The sequence below is a fragment of the Sitophilus oryzae genome, unplaced genomic scaffold (genome assembly GCF_002938485.1).
Source record: "Sitophilus oryzae breed Bouriz unplaced genomic scaffold, Soryzae_2.0 scaffold_1084_pilon_pilon, whole genome shotgun sequence".
In the NCBI taxonomy this organism is placed as follows: Eukaryota; Metazoa; Arthropoda; class Insecta; order Coleoptera; family Curculionidae; genus Sitophilus; species Sitophilus oryzae.
In genome coordinates this window covers 926,785-952,554 of record NW_022145709.1, presented here as the reverse complement: position 1 = coordinate 952,554, position 25,770 = coordinate 926,785, and the positions used below count along the sequence as shown (strand labels likewise).

The window sequence follows — 25,770 nt, the reverse complement described above, 5'->3', positions numbered from 1 at the left end:
ATAAAAATATTTTTTATTGTGAATTTTGAGAAGCTTCTCAGGGCTTTGCAAAACTTTGTTAAACATTATATATTCAAATAAAACTATATTAGTTATTTCATCTTTTGGAAACCCAAAACTGCCTTTAGTAAGGTTTTTTATAAGTGAATTTTGTTCAATATCAGTGTTGTCTGAAAATGTTCAATTATTCTTAGAGTCGTATAATTATTCTTAAGACAGTATAATAGCAATATCCTCCTAAATAAGTAATAACAGGCCTTTCTTCCTTCACACTTTCGATATCTTGTTCAGAAATAGTAATGTCGATGTTAAATCAATCTGATTCGATGGTACTTGTATCGCGTGGTATTTCTTTAGACAAGTAGTCATAAAATCATAAAAAGATAAAAAGTATTAATTTTTATAGAACCAAAACAAGTAGATTTTAGGGACATTAATGACTGAATCCTAAGTTTCTTTTCGCCTTCATATAAATGTCGAACACAAATACTGTACTGACTCCCAGCTAAGTGTCTATATTTTCCAAACCTACTTTCAAGAGGATCAGTTTGCAAGTTCTCTAGTAAAACATACCTCATATTTTACTCATTAAAACAATATTTTATTAATTCAAGCTCAACCTGTTACTCAACTCAAATTAATAACTTTAATATTGGACACAGATAAAAGTTAGAAATTTATTATTTTCATAGCATTTTAAAGAATTTAGTAGATAACAAGCGGCGCCGTCGCCCCGGATTAGGGGGCGTAAAATATCGATAAAATAGTATATACAGGGTCCGGCAATAGTGCGTCGGGCATCTGTAGCTCCTAGAATAAAAAACTTGAGAATTTTGTGTAAGTGCGAACCTAAAGTATGTACCAGGATGTATTTCAAGAAAATATTTAAACTTCTATAGGATGGCTCAAAAAAGTGTGAGTGGACCTCGAGGATTTTTTTTAAATGGAATACCCTGTATATTATTGCATTTTTGGCTTCCTTTCAGATCACTTTACATAACCCTAAGATATGAATAAATATATTTTGATAGTTTCAGAGATATTAAAAAATAAATAAAAAATATGTATTTTTCAGCCCTTCTTAAAAAAATTATTAAAAATACAAGAACTGTCCTCAAATAAAAACTATATTAGGTATTTACTTTAGATGGTCTGTACTTACTTTGCTATAAATATGAAAATCGTAAATTATACAGTATGTTCAAAATTCTGCGCCAAACTTTATAAAATATAAAATAATTTTTCCTCGTTTTTTTAAATGGGACACCCTGTATATTATTTTTTCAGTAGACGGAGAATTAAAAAATGAACATTTTTTGTATTTAGAGTATTTCAAAATTTTTAACGGTTTCACAGATATTTGCGGTTTTATATTTCATATGGCATTTTCCACAGTAAATTTTTATCAAAGCCACCCAATGATTTTTCTCTCGTATTTTACCATTGAAAGCGCCATATGAAATAATACTGCGCGTATCTGCGAAACCGTTCAAAATTTTGAAATACTGTAAATACAATAAATGCTCGTTTTTTAACTCTCCATCTAATAAAAAAATAATATACAGGGTGTTCCATTTAAAATAACAAAGAAAAATTATTTTATATTTTAGAAAGTTTGGCGTAGAATATTGAACATCCTGTATGATATACAATTACCATATTTATAACAAAGTAAGAACAGACTATCTAAAGTAAATACCTAATATAGTTTTGATTTCAGAACAGTTCTTGTATTTTTAATCATTTTTTTAAGAAGGGCTAAAAAATACATATTTTTTATTTATTTTTTAATATCTCCGAAACTATCGAAATATATTTATTCATATCTTAGGGTTATGTAAAGCGATCTGAAAGGAAGCCAAAAATGCAATTATATACAGGGTGTTCCATTTAAAAAAAATCATCCAGGTCCACTCACACTTTCTTGAACCACCCTATAGAAGTTAAAATATTTTCCTGAAATACATCCTGGTACATACTTTAGGTTCGAATTTAAACAAAATTCTCAAGTTTTTTATTCTAGGAGCTACAGATGCCTGACGCACTATTGCCGGACCCTGTATAAATATATACTATAAAAAATATCTATGTTTTATTATTTTTTTCTCCATATTATCCAAAGATATTATATATTGTGAACTTAAAATATTCCTTTATTAAATTTGATTGATAAAAAGTGAGAGATAAACATTTATTGACTGGTATAATTTTTTCCGTATTCTATTAAAATTATTTTTATATACTATAATATTTTTAAAAACTCGGAAAAGAAGTTTTAAAACTTCGAAATATATCTGCTGAGTGAAAAAAGATCCACAATTTGAACTTTTATCGGGTAATTATCAACGCTGCTAAATAGAGTTGGGCCTCCAGTTGGTGACGTCACGAGATTTTTACGTCACAGCTGTCCGGTCTTGTTATTACGGTGGTTACGCTCGTTCGCGGACGACCCATCCCTAATTCGCCTCGGTTGATTATACATAAACGGAAAGATGTAGAAAGTAGAAACAATTTTTTTATGGGTATATGTAGAGAGGCAATATGCATAATTTAAAATTATTTTCAAATGTACAGGGTGTGTCAGAACTAATTTAATTTTTGGATTCTTGGCCAATGTCTTATTTTATAGACATTTGTTATAAGGGTTTAATATGTTTAAATGCTTTGGTTTTTAAAATATTTAAAGATATTTAAATATGCATGCTATATAATAAAAAAGTTTGACAACACCGTTGATTTAATCCTTGTGCTGACTCAGAGAAATAAATTTTACTAAAAAATGTTATTGCTTCCTTTAATGTATACAGGGATATTAAAAATTGTTGGGCTATTTTAAATATTTATTTTACATAAAAACTTCGTTACATATTTCAAATACAATACTATGTAATTTTTAAAATAAGTTGAAGCATATTTACGTGCTCTTTCAAACTATATTAGGGTTTCCTATACCCATCTGGCTCAGATTTTGAATAAAAAGCGATTTTTCAATAAAATGGCAATCAAGATGGCTGGTGTCGCCATGGCAATTTAATAGTGACAGTTGACAGTTAGTAGCTATTTTTAAAATCGACATTACTTGATGGACTTTATTTAAATTTATAACAGCTAACATTTATTTAATTTACCTACAATAGTTTAATAAATAAGTATTTATTATTTTATCAAGAAAAATAAAAAAGTACTTCTTTGATTTATATTACGATGACACTTGTAGATATATTGGATTTTCTATAAAAGAACCAATTATGGCAAACTCATTTTCTTCACTTCCAAGTACAGGTTTCTGCCTACAAAGCAGCCCCCTCCCCTTCAAAAGACATATGATATATCATTCTATTCAGAGTGTTATGTTCTATAGAAAGTAGTAAAAAAATACCGAGGGTGCCATTTAAAATAAAAAGTTGTAGTCATTTCCAGTGAAACAGGAAGTGACCGAAAACAATTGAATACGTCAATCAATCCTAATTTATATCATATACTAACATACCAAATATCGTTTTTTAACTGAAAAAATAAAAAAGTTATAGGGGTTTTGAGACGCACCCGGTATAAATGCTATTAAAATAATGTTAAGTTTATAGTTTATGAAAGATTGTTTACCTAGATGCTGCACGTGATATGCAAATTTCAATTTTTCGTCAAACCCAGGTTCCCCCTTGACAGAATCTACTATATCAATATCCCATATAACACACAATATCCGCAGGATATTCATAGAATGTCGGAGTCCCATTATAAGATCATCTTATAAAGACATCTATAGGATATCCTCCAGACATCCTGAAATCCTGTAGATGTCTCAGAATAGAATATTCTGTGGATATCTCTTTCGTATATCTATTGTACATCCAGCTGAGATATCCAAACATGCTCATGATAATAAAATATCCTAACAATATCGTCTAGATATTTAGGAAAAATAAATAATGTACTACTTTTTATATTACATAAAATGCAATAAACCACACAGATAGATATATATTACGTCAAGGCAACAAAATATCCTCTTGGTATCTTCTGGATAATCTGGATATTTATGAGCTTGGCCACTCCCAGTAATACAGAGAATTTAAAACGCCCGCGCAAAAAATTTCCCACAATCCGTTTCCACAGTTGTTTGTTTTTGCATGGTGTATTATTCAGTTCTTTGATTTAGTGAAATTCGAGGTGAATTCCGTCGTTTAGCGATATTGAATGGGCTTAAAAATGACTGAAACTAACAAAACCGGTTGAGTTTGACTTAGTTTTTTCTTATACTCCTAGTTCTAGCCTTGTTCTAGCAGAAATTCTATCCTCAATTAATGTCGAAAAACGACGAACGACTCAGGGTCTCACAATGAAAATGTTGTGACAAAATTATAGGTGAAAATTTGTTGAAAAGCGCTTGTTCTTTATCCCTAAACCCATTTTCGTGTTTGATCTATTCAAACAGAAATCCTATTTTTGTGTTTAAATTGTGAGTTTCTGGAATGTGTGGTGTTAGAAATTATACCTGTATCCTGTGTGCTAACTTTGATGTAAACTGTTGCTGCTAGACATAAACTGCTAGACTCCATAAAAGGGTAGTATTATCTGGTATAATACCATACGATCGAAAAAAACGGCGTCAGAGGTGGCTTGGAAATGAAGATTGCTGTTATTTTGTATGTAAAATTATATGGGGAACGTCATCGATCGTAATTTTCAAGCCAATTGAATGCCGTTTTTTTTCGAAGGTACAGTATAAATTGAAAGCTCTTAACTCATACAAATAAACTTCTAAATTTTGATGCAAAAATCATAGTAGGTATATGTTAGAGCTGTTAATAAAAATATCCAATAAATAACGTCAAAATGTGGCTAAATAAAATTAAATCGCGAACGTTTTTACTATAAACTAAGGATGAAGTAAGTATTGTCAAATAACAGTCCTCATATAATGTCCTAAAAATATTCTATAATGCTCCCAACATCATCCTTGTATTATCCTATAAATATCCCAAATAATCGTAAAAGGCTTGCCTAGGGATGTCTTGAAGATGACTTTTTTTTGTCCCATCTGGATATCCCATAAATATCCTCCTCTGGTTTTTGGATATCCCTAAGATATTTACTATATCCTTGGTGGATATTCTCAAGATATCTATAGGATTGTGTTGTGTTATATGGGATACTTACATTAGTAGTTGAACATTCAGATGTATCGGACGTGTTGATATAAATCCGTAAATTAATCTAGTTTATTGAATAGATCCGAATAACAGAAATATTGGTAAATAAATGCACGCGTAGCACAAGTGATTTTTTGATAAAAACTAAGAAAACAAAACCAGATTTTGAGATTTGAAACTAATAAAATTCAAATAAAAACGTAATTGAATATTTCGGCGCCGTGGCAAAAAAAGCGTACGATATCTTTTCGGTAAAAAGTGTACAATCGACGAGTTTTTTTTTCTGTTTCGACTAACGTTGCGCGGTTGCCAGACAGTTGCGATTGTAGTTATGGTTGGAAAATATAAGAAGAAAAATGTTATTAAGTGCAATGCTTGTTCAGCAAACATTACAAAATCGCAAGCATCTATGAGATGCCATGGTGGGTGTAGTGGATGGTTTCATGAGGCGTGTACGAAGTTATCTAATGAGGAGTACTTAATATTCAGTTCAAAAACTTATAAGAATGTATGGAAATGCCCAAAATGTGTTGAAGCATCTGATGGAGACGGTGATGGAGACGAACAATCTGAATCGGATGAGGAAATCCAAACGACAAGTTCCACTTCACAACAGCGTTATTCTATTCATGAATCATTAAATCAAGCGAACCCCTCTAATAAAGATATATTAGATGTTATGACAGCAAAATTTTCTGTCTTGGAGAAATCTATTCAGTTTACCAGCGATATACTTGATGATTTACAAAAAACAATTAAGGCAGTTGGTCAGGAGAACGAGCGACTCAGGAAGGAGCAAAATGTATTAAAAGGCAAAGTTAAGGGTCTCGAGGATCAGGTTCATGTGCTACAACAAAAAATAGATAATGAAGAACTTCAGAAAAAAAGTTGTAATGTGGTCGTTGTTGGGTTGCCAGGCAGCCCTACTGATAACTTACGAAAAGTGTTCCATAAACTTCGATTTGCTGTTCAAGATGAAGAATATACTATTTTGCCGCTTCGCACTGAAACTCAGCTTGTGAGATTTACTAAGCCAGAACTCTCTAAGAAACTACTGGAACTTCGAAAATCCATCAGAGTGCTTGATACTAAGGATTGTGGAATAGACGGAGAGACGAGAAGAATCTATATAAATGAAGACTTGCCAAAAACGACAAGAGACTTATTGAAAAAGGCCAGAGACTTGAAGAATTTTGGTTACAGGTATGTTTGGTGTAGGAATGGAAGGATATTTGCTAGAAGGGATGAGGGCGAAACTTTAGTTAAGATTAAGGATTTGGAGTGCATTAATAAATTAATGAATAATTAATATAACAATTTATGTTTTTTGCTATGTACTTTTTATTTAATAATGGATTCACTTAAAAAAATTAAATTTGGACACGTAAATGTTCGTTCTCTGAACCCTTGTATAGATGACATTGAGGAACTGTTAATGGAACATGAAATAGATTTTTTGGGAATAACGGAAACTTGGCTTAATCATAAAGTAGATAGTAAACTGGTGGATATTTCCACTCACAAATTTCTTAGGCAGGATCGTGGCTCTGGGCGGCGAGGAGGTGGTATTGGAGTTTTTATTAGGGATTGCTTGGAACATCGTATCGTTCAAGAGTATTGTAATAGTGACGCTGACTTAGAACAGTACTGGGTTTTGCTACAACTACCAAAAATTAAAATGATAGTTGGTATAATTTATCGGCCGCCTAAGGGTAGTGTTTCTAATGCACTTAATAATTTGGAAACATCGCTCTTTAGCATTTTACCTCAATGCGATGAAGTGATGCTTATGGGCGACATAAATATAGATATGTTGTCTGAAGGTATATACCAGAATCAGGTTAACGATATACTCAATGCCTTTCAATTAAAACAACTAGTAGTATCACCAACTAGAATAGTCGAAAAAGTAGTACGCTTATTGATATAATAGCTATGAGTAATATTAATTTGTCTGCTGGCGCACCTGTCCACGTAAATATGCATGATATTACAGATCACCAAATGATATTCCTTAATCTAGGAATAAACATAAGTAAAGAAAAAAATTAAATTTCATTCTTATAGAGATTTTCGGAATTTTGATGAGACTGAGTTTAATAATGACTTTGCGTAGATTGAGTTGGCAAAGAATATTTCATACTAATGATATTGATGTAAAATTGATATTTTCACTAATTATATAATGGGTCTCTTTGAAAACATGCTCCCTTTCGACGAGTAAGGTTGACAAAACCAAGAGCACCATGGTTTAGTACGGAACTTCGTCTTTTGAAAAAAGATCGTAACCGTGCCTTTAGTCGGTATAAAAAACATTAAGTCTGGAGGATTATGCAGTTTATAAGAGAGCTAAAATAAGTTTACACAAGAAGTGCGAAGAAGTAAATATGAATATCTCGAAAATACTCGAAAAAATCTCAGTAAGCGTGAAATATGGCAAGCACTTAATAACTTAAATGTACATAAGCGCAATAATACTAAAAAAATTCCAGATAATCTTAAAGATGTGAACACAATAAATCGCCATTTTGTAGACTCTATAGAGGCTCTGAAATGTGTGACTGATCCTGTTACTGTTAACTTTTACAATAATAACACATTAGCGCACGTGAAAACATTTCAGTTTAATAGCATTAATGAAGCAGATCTGCTTGATGCCCTTGCTAGCATTAAATCCAATGCAGCAGGCTGCGATGGTATATCTCTATTAATGGTTAAATTGTGCTGTCCTTATATTGCCCCCTACCTTGCTCATATTTACAATTGCTGTTTAAATAATAGCTATTTTCCGATTAGTTGGAGAAATGCAATGATCATGCCCTTGCCAAAAATCTCCAATCCTACAAGTTTAAAAGACATTCGACCTATAAGTAAATTGCCAGTTTTATCAAAGATATTGGAAAAGTTGGTATATAGTCAAGTTTTAAATCATTTAACTAAACATAATTTGATCCCTGATTGCCAGTCAGGATTCAGGAGTAAATATGGTACTTCTGCCGTTTTAGCTAAAGTTTTGGATGATATATTAACAGAATTAGATACAGGTAAGGGTGCAAGTCTGCTTCTATTAGATTATACTAAGGCATTTGACACCTTGGGGCATGACCTTTTACTGGCAAAGCTTCATTATTACGGGTTTTCGGAAAATGTTGTGGAATTGGTTGGCAGTTATTTGTCTAATAGATGCCAGTGTGTAGTTCTCGATGAGGCTCAGTCGGATGCTTTACCGCTTTCTAGGGGTGTACCTCAGGGTTCCATTTTGGGACCACTCTTGTTCCTTATTTACACCGCTGATTTGAAAAATAATGTTGTGGATTGCGAACTGCATCAATTTGCCGATGACACGCAAATATATGCAACTTACACTGCTGAAAATGCAGCAGCTGTTTACAATAATATTAATTCTGCTCTTGAGAAAATAAGTAAATACTCATTGAATCATGGTCTTCAGTTGAATCTTGGCAAAACTCAAATGATTTGTTTTGGTAGGGTACCCTTAGCAAAGGGATTATCTGTTAAACTGAATAACGAAATAATCCATCCATTAAAAACTGTCAAGAATTTGGGTTTGGCTCTAGATTGTGATTTGAGATTTCGAAATCATGTCAATTCGATTGTGCAGAAAAGTTATACAGCATTGAGGGGATTGTATAGGAATAAAAATATTATGAGTCAAGCATTGAAACGTAGTCTATGTGACAGTTTGGTTCTTAGCCATGCCAACTATGCTGACATTGTCTATGGACCTTGTCTTGACGTGCACCTCCTCTTCCAGAATACAGAAGATTCAAAATTCATGTGTACGTTTTATTTGTTCTCTGGATAGAGGGGATATCTCACCTTGGCTTAAAGAATTGAAGTGGCTTAATATGTATGAACGCCGTAGACTGCATTTGGCTACCTTTGTACACAAACTAATTAAATTACAGACACCATTATATTTAAAATCTAAATTAAAACTGCTTCAAACTGTTCATAGCAGAGACACTCGAAATATTAACCAGTTATATCTACCTCAATATAAGACCTCTTTATATCGACGATCATTTACGTATTCTGCGGTCTCGTTATATAATTCCCTGCCAAGTGCTTTAATAGCTAAGTCCCTCGGTTCATTTAGATCGGGGTTCAGAGATTTATTATTCCATAATGTGAGTTGAGTATACTTTTGAAGCCAGCCAACTATGCCTCTCCTTGGTTCTCCCACCAATACATGCCTGTTGCCTTATGTTATTGCATAATGTACTTATAGGTATTAATTGTTCTCTATGTGTGTCTATGTGTTACACTAATAGTTTTGTTAATGCTTTATATTTTTTATATTTTTTGTATTTTCATTATTTTTTTTTGTTATTATATTTATACATTTGATATATTAATTTAAGATAAGGTAGTGGATATTGATATTATTTGTTAGGTTATACTGTAATGGTACTCGGTTAACTAAGCAGTTATTTACTGAAATTCGCCGAGGATTATTAAAATAAAGACATATTATTATTATTATTATTATTATTATTACTTCTAATTAACTTTGAATTTTAAGTGAGTTTTTAGATACTCCCTGTTTTTATCGGAACAAAAAATTACAGATTTCGATTTTGAAGGATTTAAAAGTAAGCCATATTCACTTCCATAAACTTCAAAACTTTGCAACGCTTCATTCATAAATTGACTGGATAGAAACTCTAGGAATTTCAGAGAAACTTTTGATGCTCCAATATACACTGACATTTATTATAAATCCCTTTTATATTTCAATTAGCAATGCAAAATATGGTTTAGTATACTTTTAAATACCCACCTTCTATCATTAAATAAATACCTTTTCCTTCTTTAGTTACACGTAGTTTAAATGACTTGCTGTTTACTAGCGTTAAGGTCAGGTAAAAGTTACATAATTACTGGACATGATTCATATAAAATTACGTAGAATTTAATCAATATCTTTGGCATTTAATATATTATATTTTCTTTTTGTTTTAGAAAAATCCTCTGCACACAGTACCTACCCTGGAAGACGGCAACTTTGTGCTTTTTGACAGTCACGCGATCAACGCTTACTTGGTAGGAAAATATGGAAAGAACGATTCCCTGTACCCAAAGGATCTCCAGAAGAGAGCAATAGTAGACCAAAGATTACATTTCGACTCTGGAATTTTATTTCCTCGAATGGGCGCTATAGTTGTAAGTAAACGAAATGTAATTTAGTATTTTATAAACCATGGCTTATTATGATCGAATCATAATTTGATTATAAGCGATGACGGGCGGTGGGTAAATAAAATTTGAGTACAGTAGAACAAGGGTAAAACTTAACGACAATTCGGACACATATCGGAATACTTATGAAGTATCCGCATACTGGAAGGATCTTTTTATAATGTTACTGTTTCTTAATTTTATTGTTCCCAACCTAAATTCAAAATTTAAACACATTTTTATTTAAATCAAAACGCACATCGCTTTATAAAACATTAACACTTTTTTGTTCTTACAAATTGTGCTTATTGTACCAACATGTCGCTACAGGGTGTCCCAGGCTTAGCGTGCATTAGAAGTCTCTAGAGAACTACATCATCTAGCTCGGAGATTTTTTGCACATCATAGTTTCACAACGAGATCTATCGATTAAAAATATTTTCAATATGGCGACACTTCCGGAACTACCGGAAGTTGACAGCAACTTTCTTATTTTAAATGGGTGCCCCCATTTTTTATTACATGCTTAAATTCTCTGTAAGATTTTATGAATTTTGATATTGAACACTCTATATCTTACAATGACCGTTTTTGAGGAAAAAATATTTAAAATTTTTGAACGAAGAAAACTGCCTGTCAAAAACATGTGTATAGCCTAAACGTCAAATTTAGTGATTACCACAGCCACTGTGCCATAGAAACAAAACATGTGGCGATCTATTTCAAAAATTAAATTGTTCGAATGTCATATAATAATGGCCGCAGCTGTCATAGAATTGAGCGATTAAAAATTATCATAAATCATTTTTTTCAAATGGAAACCCACTTTTTTTATTTCACCAGCGAAAAGTCTTTTCAATTCATTACTTTTTGACTATACATGTTCCTGTACCTAAAATAAATCGTTTTTAAGTTATCATTTAGTTTTAAAGCGTATATTTTTCTTGATTTTAACCAGTAGCCTATGACTTTAAACGTCAAGTGATGTAAAACAATAGATCTGGCCATATCATATTGTGACGCTTTGTTCAAAAAGCAGCATTATTTCCGAGCCAACTCTTTGCACTGTTTTTTTTTCGATCATACGGAATATTATTAATATCAATTATTAGATATCACTATATATAAAGAGCGAAAATGCGCGATATATTTTTATAAATACACTTTTTAAACTCTTAAGGCAGGCAGTATTTATAATATAGGAAATTCAAATAATTCGTTTTCTGCTTTGAATAAGAAGACTAAGGAAGGAGCATATCAAAAATATTAAGTACACCACGATGGGCCTCAAATATGCCGACTTAAATTCCGGTTTATCAGTGTCGTTCTAATTTTATTTAAAAAATGTAAAACTATGATGTAGGGTAGACGTGGGGTAGACTCAATAATTTGTTGTTTTATTTTACGTTGTGAATAAATGTTGGTAGTTATTAAAATTGTTATAAAAATATATAATTCTAATAAAAATAGATAAGTTATAATAACTATTTATTAACACAAACATCCGATACGCTACTGAAGCAGGTAAGTCAAATTAACGTATCTAAATTCTTTGACATCTAATCTTTGACAAGTAATAAATAAAAGCTAAAATGCAAGAAAAATATATAATTTAGTTAATTTAAGTGAATTTCATAAATGATCGGTTTACTACACGTATGTATATTATATAGTCACTTACTAGCGAAAAGTTGTTCCATTATTTCACATAATTTTTGCCGAGATCTACCGCACGCTACACAACCAACTATTTTAGAGTCTTTTTCGATAAATCGCGATAGTGTCACTGTTAATTTAAGTTCTGCCACAATTTCCATCTAGATTTACTACCTTTATACAACTATCAGTAGTAGAATAAATAATAAATAACATAAAATCAGCTCCGTAAAGACTGACAAATCCACAAAATTTCAAATCAAATTCAAATGTGTCAAATGAATCGTCAAACAGAACTATCAAGGATCACCACCCTAGAGAGCTTTTATGGTGCCTTTTCCGCCCACCATGCATGAATATATGGATAGCATTATGCTCCTTCCTTAGTCTTCTTATTCAAAGGTTTTCTGACAGAGGGAAATAAATTGTCTGACCGTTTGACACTTAATGTCAAAGGAAGGTAGATACAATGAAGAAAAATATACGTTATGATAATCTTAAATACCTTAAAAAGGATTTATTTTAGGTATAGGAACATGTATACATGTGTTTTTTGACAGGTAACTTTTTTCGTCCAAAAATTTTAAATATTTTTTTTTCGCAAAAACGGTTAATGTTAGATATAGAGTGTTTAACATCAATATTCATAGAATTTTACAGAGAATTTAAGTATGTAATAAAAAATGGGGACACCCATTTAAAATAAGACAGTTGCTGTCAACTTCCGGTATTTCCGGAAGTGCCGCCCTATTCAAATTTTTTTAATCGATAGATCTCGTTGATGAAAACAATGATGTGCAAAAAATCTCCGATCTAGACATTGTGGTTCTCTAGAAACTTCTAATGCACGCTCAGTCTGGGACACCCTGTATATTGTACACATAAGATAACTCAGTTACTACTTACTACCAGGGCCGGCGGAAGGGAAATATTGAGACCGGGCGAATACACTACATGGCGCCCCCCCCAATATTTAACATGTTACTATAACAACTAAGCATATTTATGCTACTTTAACAATAAAATTTCACTTAAAGGTACTTCAAAATTCTTCTGTGCGTTCAATCTTAGTCAGCGGTTGTTTTTTCTATACCGGGTGCATCTTGAGAGTTTTATTTTTTTAGATAAAAAACGAAATTTGGTATGTTAGTATATGACATAAATTAGGATTGATTGACGTATTCAATTGTTTTTGGTCACTTCCTGTTTCAACGAAAAACTATTGATTTTTAAATGGCACCGTCGGTATATTTCTGGTTTATTCGACTTAAAATGACACTCTGAGTAGAATGACATATCATATATGTCAACTTTTGACATTTTTGCTCAAAAAATCGTATTTTAAATTTCAATCTAGAGTGCCATGGTTGTGTTAAAAACACTAATTTTTAAACAAGGAGCGTTGGAAAAATAGATTTGATCGTCTAATGTTTTTCGTGTCTTGTCCTGGTCGGTTAAAAAATGCCCAAATCGTATTTTTAATCATATGCCAATTTTTTCAAATGGAACAAGTGGCTCATTTGCATATTTGGAAAAAGAATTTTTTACGAATGATTTTGTACCAGACACATGATATTTCGAGTTAAATTGTCGTTATGAACCGTATGTTACAATTTCAAATAATCCATACGCGAAAATGTCAAAAGTTGACACATTATGATATGTCATTCTATTCAGATTGTCATTTTCTATCGCATAAAGTAGAAATATACCGAGGTTGACATTTAAAAATCAAAAGTTTTATTAATTTCCGGTGAAAGAGAAAGTGATCAAAAATAATTGAATACTAATCGTATACTAATCTCATTTTTAATCTGATTTTTGATCTGATACTAATCTCGTTTTTTAATTTTTTAATCTCTCTTTCTTAAATCTCGTTTTTTTCATCTGAAAAAATAGGAGTGAGCCAGTTTTGAGACGCACCCGGTATATAAATGATAAGTATAAGTGATCTTTGAAAACATTACTATTCTTTTTTTTTTCACAATCAATTATTTCGTGCAGAATCAGTATAGGTATGATCAGATACAGTTTTGTCGGCTTCAAAATGAGGATCAGCCAGTGTTTGAGATTTGAGATGCATTCATTTGTCTTGCTTTAATGAGAAATTTCTACGATTCTGCTACCATGTACCATATATATTACTACATATTCAATCCAGAACAATCAAAATCACCAAAAGATTGATATTTTCCCACTACTGGTTAATACATTAATGAGGCAAACTTACAAGCTTTTTTTTGATAATAAGGATATCGGGATCCTATTTAGCTTCTTGCGAATGAATATTTGTCTCATATAATTTTAGGGCAGATCAGCCATTAACAAATAAAGGGTGTGGGTAGTAGACAAAGTGCAATTTTGAGCAACAAGCAGTCTAAAACTGTCAATTTTGCTGGCTCTTGACCCAAAACAGTTTGTTTAGAGAAAATTTATAAAAACAAGAATTATAGAAAGAAGGGTTATTTACAAAAAGTTGATAGCTTTTCAGTTATAAGTAAAATAGCACGAACAATTTTTTTTAAATATTTTAATTTTGGCGTGGCGCCCCTCGCATTCGGCGCCCCGGGCGGTCGCCCGGCTCTTCCTCCGGCCCTGCTTACTACAATATCCATATTAAGTAACTACGCACCTTAATACACATTAAATACTTACATAAAAATGTCAACAAATGTAAAATTAATATTTGATTCGAATTAATTGGTTTTTAAAATAATGTATCGATTTTTATCTGTATACACATTTATTGATTTTGCTGCCTCAACAGCCTTCTCTTTTACTCATTTCAAAAGCACAAACATCGTTTCCTTCTACTCAGTAAATATTTTTTAATAAAGATTTTACAGCAATGTTAAGCATTGCTTTCATTTTCACCACAACATTGATATTTTCTGATTCACTTCTAGTATTTTGTCTAGTATTTTCTCTTCAATTTGTGTCTGCCTTTTTAGCCGACCATACCAACAGGTATGGTAGGCTATTAAGATCGGCAAAAAAAGTTTAATTTCACTCAAAATGAGTTATTTGGGTCATAAATGACCTAAATACAAAATGGTGTCTGTCTGTCTGTCCGTCTGTCTGTAACACGATAACTCAAAAACCCGATTTTAACCAAATTTGGCACAAAAATACTGTGGCACCCGAGAATCTGGCTATTAGTTTTAGGTGGGGTGGGGGGTTGGTAAGGGGTATGGGAGGGGGTTAAAAATTTTAAAAAATCGTATCTCCAAAATTACAGTAGCTAGCGAAACGCGGTTTTCAATTTAAGATTAGGAATAATATTTGCAACAATATTTGCAATAACATCAAAATCAGTCAAAGTCGCAGTTTTTGAGATAAAAAAAAATGGAAAAATTCCTATACTTTGAAACAAAAAGAACTGCCTACCAACTTTTTATTAACATATTTTAGTATGGGCGGCTATATACGTGCCTCCCGGCGCCAATTTTTTCTCTTCAATTTGTGCCAAACCGTAGACAAATTATCTTCTTAAGTTCATATACAACTTTTTTATTTTGTACATGGTTTGTTTCTTTTATTTGTTCTTGGTAGATATGATATTTTTGTTCTTCGTCGTCTGATTTAAATGGGCAAAAGGGGTATAGCCGGATTAATATGGGAAATCTGCCCCGCGGCTTATATACAGGGTGTTTCAAAACAAATGCGAAAAACTTCAGGGGGTGATTCTTTGTTCAAAATAAAGGGTAGTTTGCTTTATAAACGTTGGGTCAAAAGTCAACCATTAGGGAGATATCGCGGTACAAAGATGGCGGAAAAATAATGTTTTTATTCTTTATCTTGAAAACGAAAAACGATAGACTAATGAAATTTTATGGAAGCATTACTGTTATGAAAACATACTTTCTGGTAATTTTTCTCACTTTTTAAAATGAGTGGAAGGTGTTGAAATAAACTACCCCTATCATTCTTGTTAACGAAATTAAAAAAAAATGCTTATCAAACACATGCAAAAAAAATTAATTTGGATAGTTTAGTTTGTTTAGAAACTTTTTTATCTCTTGTGTTTTTTGATAAAACTCACCGATTTGAAATTAAAAAATAAAAATGTAAAGCATTACATATCAGGACATAAAACATTTTTAGATAAAGAATCTAGTGGGCTGCTCTAATTTTTTAGGGAAAAAATCTAGTCGGCCGCTGTCACTTTAGGATGTTTCTAATATTATTTTATTGACATTACTCTACTGCAATACGTTATTATCTAGATTCTTATTATTATCGTTATTATTACTAGATTCTTTATCTAAAAATGTTTTTGATCCTGGTATGTAATGCTTTACATGTTATTTTAATTTCAAATCGGCGAGTTTTATCAAAGAAACACAAGAGATAAAAAAGTTTCTAAATAGTTCAAGCTATCCAAATCAATTTTTTTGTAATGTGTTTGATAAGATTTTTCTTTAAATTTCGTTAACAAGAATGATAAGGGTAGTTTATTTCAACCCTTCCACTCATTTTAAAAAAAAAAGTGAAAAAATACCAAAAGTGTTTTCGTAGCAGTGTGCTCCCATACTTCATTAGACTATCTTTTTCGTTTTCAAGATAAAAAATAAAAACATTATTTTTCCGCCATCTTTGTACCGCGATATCTCCCTAATGGTTGACTTTTGACCCAACGTTTATGAAGCAAACTACCCTTTATTTTGAACAAGGAATCGCCCCCTGAAGTTCTTCGCATTTGTTTTGAAACACCCTGTATATAGAAAAAAAAGCATCATTAATGAATTTAATGGTTTTGAATTTTACTATAAAAATAACATTGAAAAACAGTTTTTTTTGAAAATCTTGAAAACCGTTTGAGTTGAAGAGCTAAAAATTTAGGTGAATTATTTTGATTCGACACCAAATCGATCCCCTGAGTGCGAGTCAAAAAAGCGCTGGGGCAAATTTCCCATATTAATCCGGCTATACCCTTTAGTCAAAAAATATAGTCGTATGTACCACTAGGTGTGGAATATGACGTTATGAATAAATCATATAAAAATGTAATTACTCTATTATTATTCTTATTTTTATTATATTACTTATATTATTACAGGGTGCAATACTCAGACAAGGAGCTAAAGTAGTTGAAAAGGACAAGGCTGATCTAGTAGCTCAAGCTTACCAATCCTTAGAGACGCTCCTAGAAGGCAACACTTACGTAACAGGCAACGAACTGACAATAGCCGATTTCAGTTTAGTAGCTACAGTTTCCAGCACCAACTCAGTTCTAGTACCAGTTGCATCCAACACGTATCCAAAAATCACTGCCTGGCTAGCTAGAATGCAATCGTTGCCATACTACAATAATGCGAATCAAGTGGGAGTTGACATGTTCAAAGGAATGATCCAAAGCAAATTGGCTTAAGTTAAATATTTACTTTTGTGTTAAATTGCCTAATAGACGAATAAGAAACATGTATTTTTAACAATGCTTTATATGTTTGTAAATTTGAAGTGTGTTTTGACTGTTTGATATTTCATATAATAAACGAATTAACATAGATTGTATTGTATTGTATTGACTAAGAGTGGGTCCCATGGGACCCTCCACTGCGGCCGCGAGGGCCTATTATAGCTCAGTTTCTACAAGCTCTTTGATATAAAAAGAGCGTTAAAGTTCACCATCACGACTCAGCCTTTTAACATAGGCCGTTATGCCCAGGGCCGTTCCTGGCGGGAGTGCAGTGCGTGCACGCACGTAGGCGCAACATTTTGGGGCGCAAAATCGAAGTGTCAATCAGTACTTTGTAACAAAAAACCGATACGCTTTCTTGTTAATAAACAAATACTTAAACATACATCATAGGATAAAGTTTGCTTAGCGTCTTTTTTGCGTTGGCCGCACCGAATAAACAAGTCTAGGGCAATCTGTCGGCCACACATTGATCTCATCTATTTATTTTTCATTTTATTCATTTTATGGAAAGCATTGTTCATTAAAATGTTGTATCCTCTGTTATAGGACTTGTTTCTCTCTACAATTTCCTGTCTCACAACTCACAATGTACCGTTTGTGTCGGGGACGGGATCATAGTTTCATAGTTGTCGATTTTCGAAAGAAATCAGTACATGTATATTATTTAGTATATTTTTCATTTTATTGATTTTATGGAAAGCACTGTTCATTAAAATGTTGTATCCTATGTTATAGGGCTTGTTTCTCTCTACAATTTCCTGTCTCACAATGTACCGTTTGTGTCCAGGAAGAGTTCATAGTTTCATAGTTGTCGATTTTCGAAAGAAATCAGTACATTTATTTTATTTCGTATATTTTTCATTTTATTGATTTTATGGAAAGCACTGTTCATTAAAATGTTGTATCCTATGTTATAGGGCTTGTTTCTCTCTACAATTTTCTGTATATCCGTTTCTGTCCAGGAAGAGATCATAGTTTCATAGTTGTCGATTTTCGAAAGAAATCAGTACATGCATATTATTTCGTAATTTCTCATTTTATTGATTTTATGGAAAGCACTGTTCATTAAAATGTTGTATCCTATGTTATAGGACTTGTTTCTCTCTACAATTTCCTGTCTCACAATGTACCGTTTGTGTCGGGGACGGGATCATAGTTTCATAGTTGTCGATTTTCGAAAGAAATCAGTACGTGTATATTATTTCGTATATTTTTCATTTTATCGATTTTATGAAAAGCACTGTTCATTAAAATGTTGTATCCTATGTTATAGGGCTTGTTTCTCTCTACAATTTCCTGTCTCACAATGTACCGTTTGTGTCCGGGAAGGGTTCATAGTTTCATAGTTGTCGATTTTCGAAAGAAATCAGTACATGCATATTATTTCCGATTTTTAGTTTATTGTTTTTATGTACTTCATATAAAATGGGTCACTTTTTTTTCTTTAGGGTACTATTTTTGTTACTAAATATTTTTGTGGTTTTGTTTGTTTTCTTTATTTAATAAATGTTTTTTATACTTTAATTAGAATATTTTTTTTACATTTCCAATTAAATATTGCTCGTTTGTCGCAGAATATAAATTCTTTAAATTTTTGGGATTAAGATTAAAAAGATTAAAAAGGGCGCACCAAAGAATGCTGCACGTAGGCGCCAGATACTCCAGGAACGGGCCTGGTTATGTCCGAGGGTGATATGTCTCTTAGGTCTGATGGGTCTAGCATAGGTTTGCCAAACATTTCAAACTTGGCCCTGCCCCCAGCGGGGCAGGTACACATAACCCTACATAACGTACTGCATTGTTTCTTCATCTTCCATACAGAGTCGGTATTCGGCGCCTTCCACCAGTCCCATCCTCTGTAGGTGTGATCTCAGCCGGCAGTGGCCCGTGTATACTGCAGTGAGCGTACGCGCTCGATTCCTACCAGCCTTTAGGAGTTCTCCTGTTCTATGTTTGGATGGCCCTGCTAGAATTTTCTTGGCATGTTCCAGTCCAGGACTGTCATTGCAGTCCCGAAACGTTGCACCCCTAACCCATTCACAGAGCCTGTCTCTTGCGAGATTTTCTGGAACGCTAAGTGTTGGTTCTGGGCCCACGGCATTTCCCTCTAGGCCGACACGATCTGGTATCCATATTAGTGACATTTTGTTCCTATCTTCTAATATATTGAGTAGTTTCTTACAATGAAGAATCGTCATAGACGTGCTTTTCGTTGCCTCAACTGCTTTCAACGCGTCTTGACTATCCGAAAATATGCTTATTGTTTTCCCGGTGTATTGCTGTTCTACCAGCAGTTGCACACAGGTTTCAATAGCATATAGCTCAGCTTGGAAAATTGTGGTGTGTTTTCCAAGACTGTGGTAAATCTCAGTCTTTGGACTGCTGCAGTAGATTCCTGCGCCAGATCCTTTTTCGTTTTTGGATCCGTCCGTGTACCAATACATTTCCGCATGTAATAAACCGTTTCTCGGCTTATCCCATTCGTCCCTATTCGGAAACAGGACATTGTAGAGGTGTGTGTCAAGAGTTGGACTGGTGGTGTGAGATCCGAGACCATTCCCAGGATCTCATCCGACTGTAGTTCGTCTACTAGTCGGTTTCGTATGAACATGATTGTTCCTTGGCTTTCTCGTGCCATATTTAGAAACCTATATGTAGCCCATCTAGCCTCTCTTTCCAAAAGAATTTGAAGGGTTTCCATAGCTTTTGACGGCGTGGAATGGAAGGCACCAGTCACCGCTAAGCATGCTTGTCGTTGTAGTTTCGACAATTTATTATTTGCCGTTGTTTGGTTGGCTTTCTGCTACCAGGTACTGCACTATACGTGATAATAGGTCTTATTACATTAACATAGATTAGTAGGTAATTACTTTAAGTTGATTTATATTGATTGTTTGGAAAGAGAAGCATTTTGATGCCGAACCCTAATTAATTTTCCACCCGTGTGTTCTAGTGTTCATTGAAAATAGCGTTATAGATTTCTTTGTTTTTTCCTTTATAGATCCATTGCCAATTCAAAACTGAAATATACAATCCGATTCTTCAAGAAGACCGATTTTTGTAGGTGATAATTGATAACTTGATGTTGTGTAAAGGTCCCTACTATAATTCTGAATTGGGTTTTCCGATTTTTTCATTCGCATTAGTAACAAGTGATTAATTATAAGATTAACAAAATTATAAGATTATGTTAAAATTTATCGAAAATAATACGTTAAGTAAGTATCTCTCTAAAGTCTGTCCAACAAGAAGATATAAGCACCTATTAGGTAGAGTACTTGGGTATAGTATAAGTACCTATAATCTGTGATATAAGTGACAGTAGACAGAAGTCTGTCAATGCACACATACATTCTAGTTTCTGTCCTCTTTGGAATTTTTGGAAATATTCCCGATCGACATGTTGGACAGACTTGGTTCTGAATGAATCTTAGACATGAAAAAATAATATGATCATGATTCTTAAACGAAAAGCCGATTTTTAGCGGAGGAAAGAAAATTAAAATCTTACTTTTGTTAACCTTTGTGATATATGTCACTCACTAAAAATTGTCATAAAATGTCTTTTATATTTCTTTACACTTAGGAATTTTTTAGAAGTGGTAGAACAATATGAAAAAAATTAAAAACTCATTTTTTTTTTCTAAAATCCTCTGTTTTAACTTATTACTTATATTTTTGTTTAGTTTAAAAAAGTGCGTAGAAAATATTTTTTCATTAAAAATACATCCTTGCTAGAAATAAACATAAAGATTATTATAAAAAAATGAGTCCAAAAAGATTTTAGGAAAAAATGAATTTTTAATTTTTTTCGTATTGTTCCACCACTTCAAAAAATTCTAAAAACTTCCTGAGTGTAAAGAAGTATAAAAGACATTTTCTAACGATTTTTAGTGAGTGACATATTTCACAAAGGTTAAAAAAATGAAGACTTTAATGTTCTTCCCTCCACTAAAAATCGTCTTTTCGTTTAAGAATCATGATCATATTAGCCGACCATCAAATTGAGTTACTTGGGTCATAAATGACCTAAATACAAAATATTTTCATGGTGTCTGTCTATCTGTCCGTCTGTCTGTAACACGATATTGTATTGACTAAGAGTGGGTCCCATGGGACCCTCCACTGCGGCCACGAGGGCCTATTGTGGCTCAGTTTCTACAAGCTCTAATATACAAAGAGCGTCAAAGTTCACCCTCAAGACCCAGCCTTTTAACATAGGCCGTGATGTCTGAGGCCGATATATCTCCTAGGTCTGATAGGTCTAGCATGGGTTTGCCAAATATCTCAAACCTGGTCCTGCCCCCAGCGGGGCAGGTACACATAACGTGCTTCATTGTTTCGTCATCTTCCATACAGAGTCGGGCCCTGGATGGATTTGGATGGCCCTGCTAGGATGTTGGATGGCCCTGCTAGGATTTTCTTGGCATCTTCCATTCCAGTCCCGGAACGTCGCACCCCTAACCCATTCACAGAGTCTGTCTCTTGCGAGATTTTTAGGAACGCTAAGTGTCGGTTCTGGGCCCACGAATGGCGAGCCTGCACCAATTTTGGCGAGGGAATCAGCACGTTCATTTCCTTCTAGGCCGACATGTCCCGGTATCCATATTAGCGACACTTTCTCCTAATATATTGAGTAGTTTCTTACAATGAAGAATCGTCATAGACGTACTTTTCGTTGCCTCAAGTGCTTTCAGCGCGGCTTGACTATCCGAAAATATGCATTGTTTTCCCGGTGTATTGCTGTTCTACCAGCAGTTGCACACAGGTTTCAATATCATATAGCTCAGCTTGGAAACACGATAACTCAAAAACCGCTAAACCGATTTTAACCAAATTTGGCACAAAAATACTGTGGCGCCCGAGAATCTGGCCATTAGTTTTTGGTGGTGGTGTGGTATTGGTAAGGGGGTATGGGAGGGGGTTAAAAATTTTAAAAAATCCTAACTCCAAAATTACAGTAGCTAGCGAAACGCGGTTTTCAATTTAAGATTAGGAATAATATTTGCAACAAAATTTGTAATAACATCAAAATCAGTCAAAGTCGCAGTTTTTGAGATAATTGAAACTAAAAGAACTGCCTACCAACTTTTTATTAACATATTTTAGTATGGGCGACCTCCCGGCGCTAATTTTTTTTTCATGTCTTAGACTTCTAATAATTAGAAAAAAAATCATCATTAATTAATTTCGAATTTTACTATAAAAATAAAAATAAAATTGAAAGTTTTTTTTTGAAAATCTTGAAAACCGTTTGAGTTAAAGAGCTAAAAATTTAGGTGAATTATTTTGATTCGACATATAATCGATCCCCTAGTGCGAGTCAAAAAAGCCGCGGGGTACATTTCCTATATTAATCCGGCTATACCCTTTCGTTACTTTTTTTAAATTACCTATTATCTATGAAAAAATAAAAAATAAAGTGTAAATAAAAAAAAGCGAAAAAATGCAAGATCAGTATAGACTTGCGATAAGCTGCGACAAGCTGGGTTTTGGTTTTCCGTTAAGCCTTGCACTGTTCGGTCTCGGTCTTGCAAGACCAGTGTCTCGCTTATCACTACTACCACCATTTTATTACTTCGGTTTCTTTGAGGTCAGCGGCGTGCGGTGACAATTATAGGCGGGGAAGCGAATCGGTAAAAACCCCTATTTCGAGACATTATTTTTACATTTTCTTAAAAAACTGACTAGAAAATCCCTTTTTTAATAACACACATACAACACAAACACAGTCTAAATTATTGTCCACACTAGCAGAAGATTGTCCTGCTTGACTCTCCATTACAAACGAAACAGTAAACACTAAGTTAAATCCGAAAAAAATACAATATTACCTATAAAATCGCAAGCGAACCCGCCCCGATAGATTAAAAGTCGCGGAAGGCGGCCGAAAGATCGCTGCCGTGGCTAGCAACTGTGCGCGATTTTTCGGCTTAAATTTGTCGTTTGCGTTCGAGGTCAATAACACCTACATGAAGGAGGGATAGGCGACCGGCGGCGATTTCCAGGCGCGCATCCATACAGTGAAAGGTTAATTAAATTTACTACGTTTATGTAAGGTTTCAAATAAATAATTTTAACAAATTAAATTAATTTTGTGTTATAAAAGAAGCGCTGCAGGAAACACAAGAACAACTAACAACAAATAATAACGAGAAGCACTATAAAGCGTGGATGACTCAAGAAATTTTAGACCTCATGGAAAAGCGGCGAAGTTTTAAAGGCACAGACCCTCAGAGATATAGAGACACTCACAGGCTTATCAGAAATAAAATCAAAGAAGCCAAAGAACTGTGGATGACGGAGAGGTGCCGCGAAGTCGAGGAGCTCCACCAAAAACATGACTTATTTAACCTACATAAAAAAGTCAAAGAAGTCACTGGGAAACACAAACCTCGAACATGTACCAGAATCGTGGACGGTGAGAATAAACCAATCCTAACCGAACAAAAACTAGAGGAGGTATGGACCAATTACATAAGGGAACTGTTCGATGACGGTGGCCCCTCTTTTCACTCCCAAATAGAAACGGAAAATGGTCCAGATATAATGATCTCAGAAATCGAGAGAGCTTTAAAGAACACCAAAAAGGGGAAAGCAGCTGGACCGGCAACATCTACCCAGAATTGATAAAACTAATAAACGGAGACAATTTAAAGTTATTGGTAAACCTCTTCCATTCTGTATACAATACCGGAAACATACCGCAGGACTAGCTAACGTCGACATTTATACCTATTCCTTAAAAAAAAATGGTGCAAAAAGATGTGATGAGTTTCGTTTAATAAGTCTGATGAGTCAAGTCCTAAAGCTGTTTTTAAAGGTTCTGCATAATCGAATCCGAAGAAAATGTGAGCTAGACATAAGTGAACAGCAAATGGGATTTCGCGAGGACTGGGGACGAGAGAAGCCCTGTTTGCGCTATCGGTACTTTTGCAGAAGTGCAGAGATCAACGAAAGGAGGTACACCTATGCTTCATAGACTACACGAAGGCATTCGACTGCGTCAACCACAGGGAATTGCTGAGCATCCTTGAAAGAAGAGGCCTGGATACTCAAGACCTGAAAATTATCCAAAAGCTATACGAACAACAAGTAGCTACAGTAAAACTACAGGACACTGAAACAACAGCAATACCTATCAAGTGTGGAGTTAGGCAAGGATGCGTATTGAGCCCTATGCTCTTCAATATGTACTCCGAACTAATATTTCGAAATGCGCTTGAGGGATCAGAAGACGGCATAAAAGTGAATGGCAGGCTGATTAACAACATGAGATATGCTGATGATACCGTCGTTATTGCAGACACCACTGAGGGCCTGCAAAGACTTCTTGATAGACTGTCCTTGGTGGGCGACTCAATGGGTCTCAGGATAAATACAAACAAAACAAAAGTCATGGTGATAAATAGAGATGCAAGCGGACAGGCAACGGAGGTAGTCGTAGGTGGGACACCAATAGCAAGAGTCTCAAAGTTTAGATATTTGGGCAGTTGGATTAGTGAAGACCTAAACCCAGACATTGAGATCAGAGCTCGAATTGAGATGGCTAGATCAAACTTCCTAAAATTGCGGAACCTACTGTGCGATAGACGTCTCAACATCCATATAAAAAACAACTTCGTCAAGTGCTACGTACTTTCCACACTTCTCTACGGGGCTGAGTCGTGGACACTCAAAGTAAGCGCAATGAATAAGTTGGAAGCATTTGAGATATGGGTATATTGCAGAATGCTGAGAATATCATGGACTGATCGTGTCTCGAATGAACGAGTTCTAAACCAAATGAACAAGGACCGAGAACTCCACTACATAATAAAAAAGAGGAAAGCAGCCTATTTAGGCCATATCATGAGACATAGCAAGTATGAATTCCTTCAGCTCATCATCGAGGGTAAAATTGAGGGAAAGCGCGGACCCGGACGACGGCAGTGCTCCTGGCTGAAGAACATCAGAGATTGGACAGGCCTGGACTCACATACCTTGCTGAGAAGAGCGAAAAATAGAGAGGAATTTGCCATGGTTGTTGCCGATCTTCACTGAATGGAGAAGGCACTTTAAGAAGAAGAAGTTATAAAATAACAGTATTATTAACGTTTAACTATTTATTTTTTTATCTTTAAAAAATTTAGGGAAGCGGGGGAAGCACCCGCTGTTTGAGGTAGTCATATTTTTTCTACGAACGTAGTATTTTGAGCGATATAGAAATATTGAGAGAAGTAAAAGCATAGTACAAGGAAAGGTAGAAGTTTTGAGAAATAAAAATTATTGAGAGTTATAGATAAGTATCTCTGATTTTGAGTCAGTTTTTGTTTCGTTTAAAAGCACGTTTTCATT

At 33.9% G+C, this 25,770-nt stretch overlaps 1 protein-coding gene across 1 annotated transcript in view; it reads left to right on the top strand.

Moving 5' to 3' along the window:
* Positions 1-17,520, top strand: part of LOC115880762 (glutathione S-transferase 1-like) — a 48,593-nt gene extending 31,073 nt beyond the window's left edge. The window contains exons 2-3 of the mRNA XM_030898046.1: positions 10,140-10,340; positions 17,071-17,520. Coding sequence (XP_030753906.1) covers positions 10,140-10,340; positions 17,071-17,382 — 513 coding nt within the window. The 3' untranslated portion in view covers positions 17,383-17,520. The remainder of the gene's footprint in view (positions 1-10,139; positions 10,341-17,070) is intronic.
* The last annotated feature ends 8,250 nt before the right edge of the window (positions 17,521-25,770 follow it).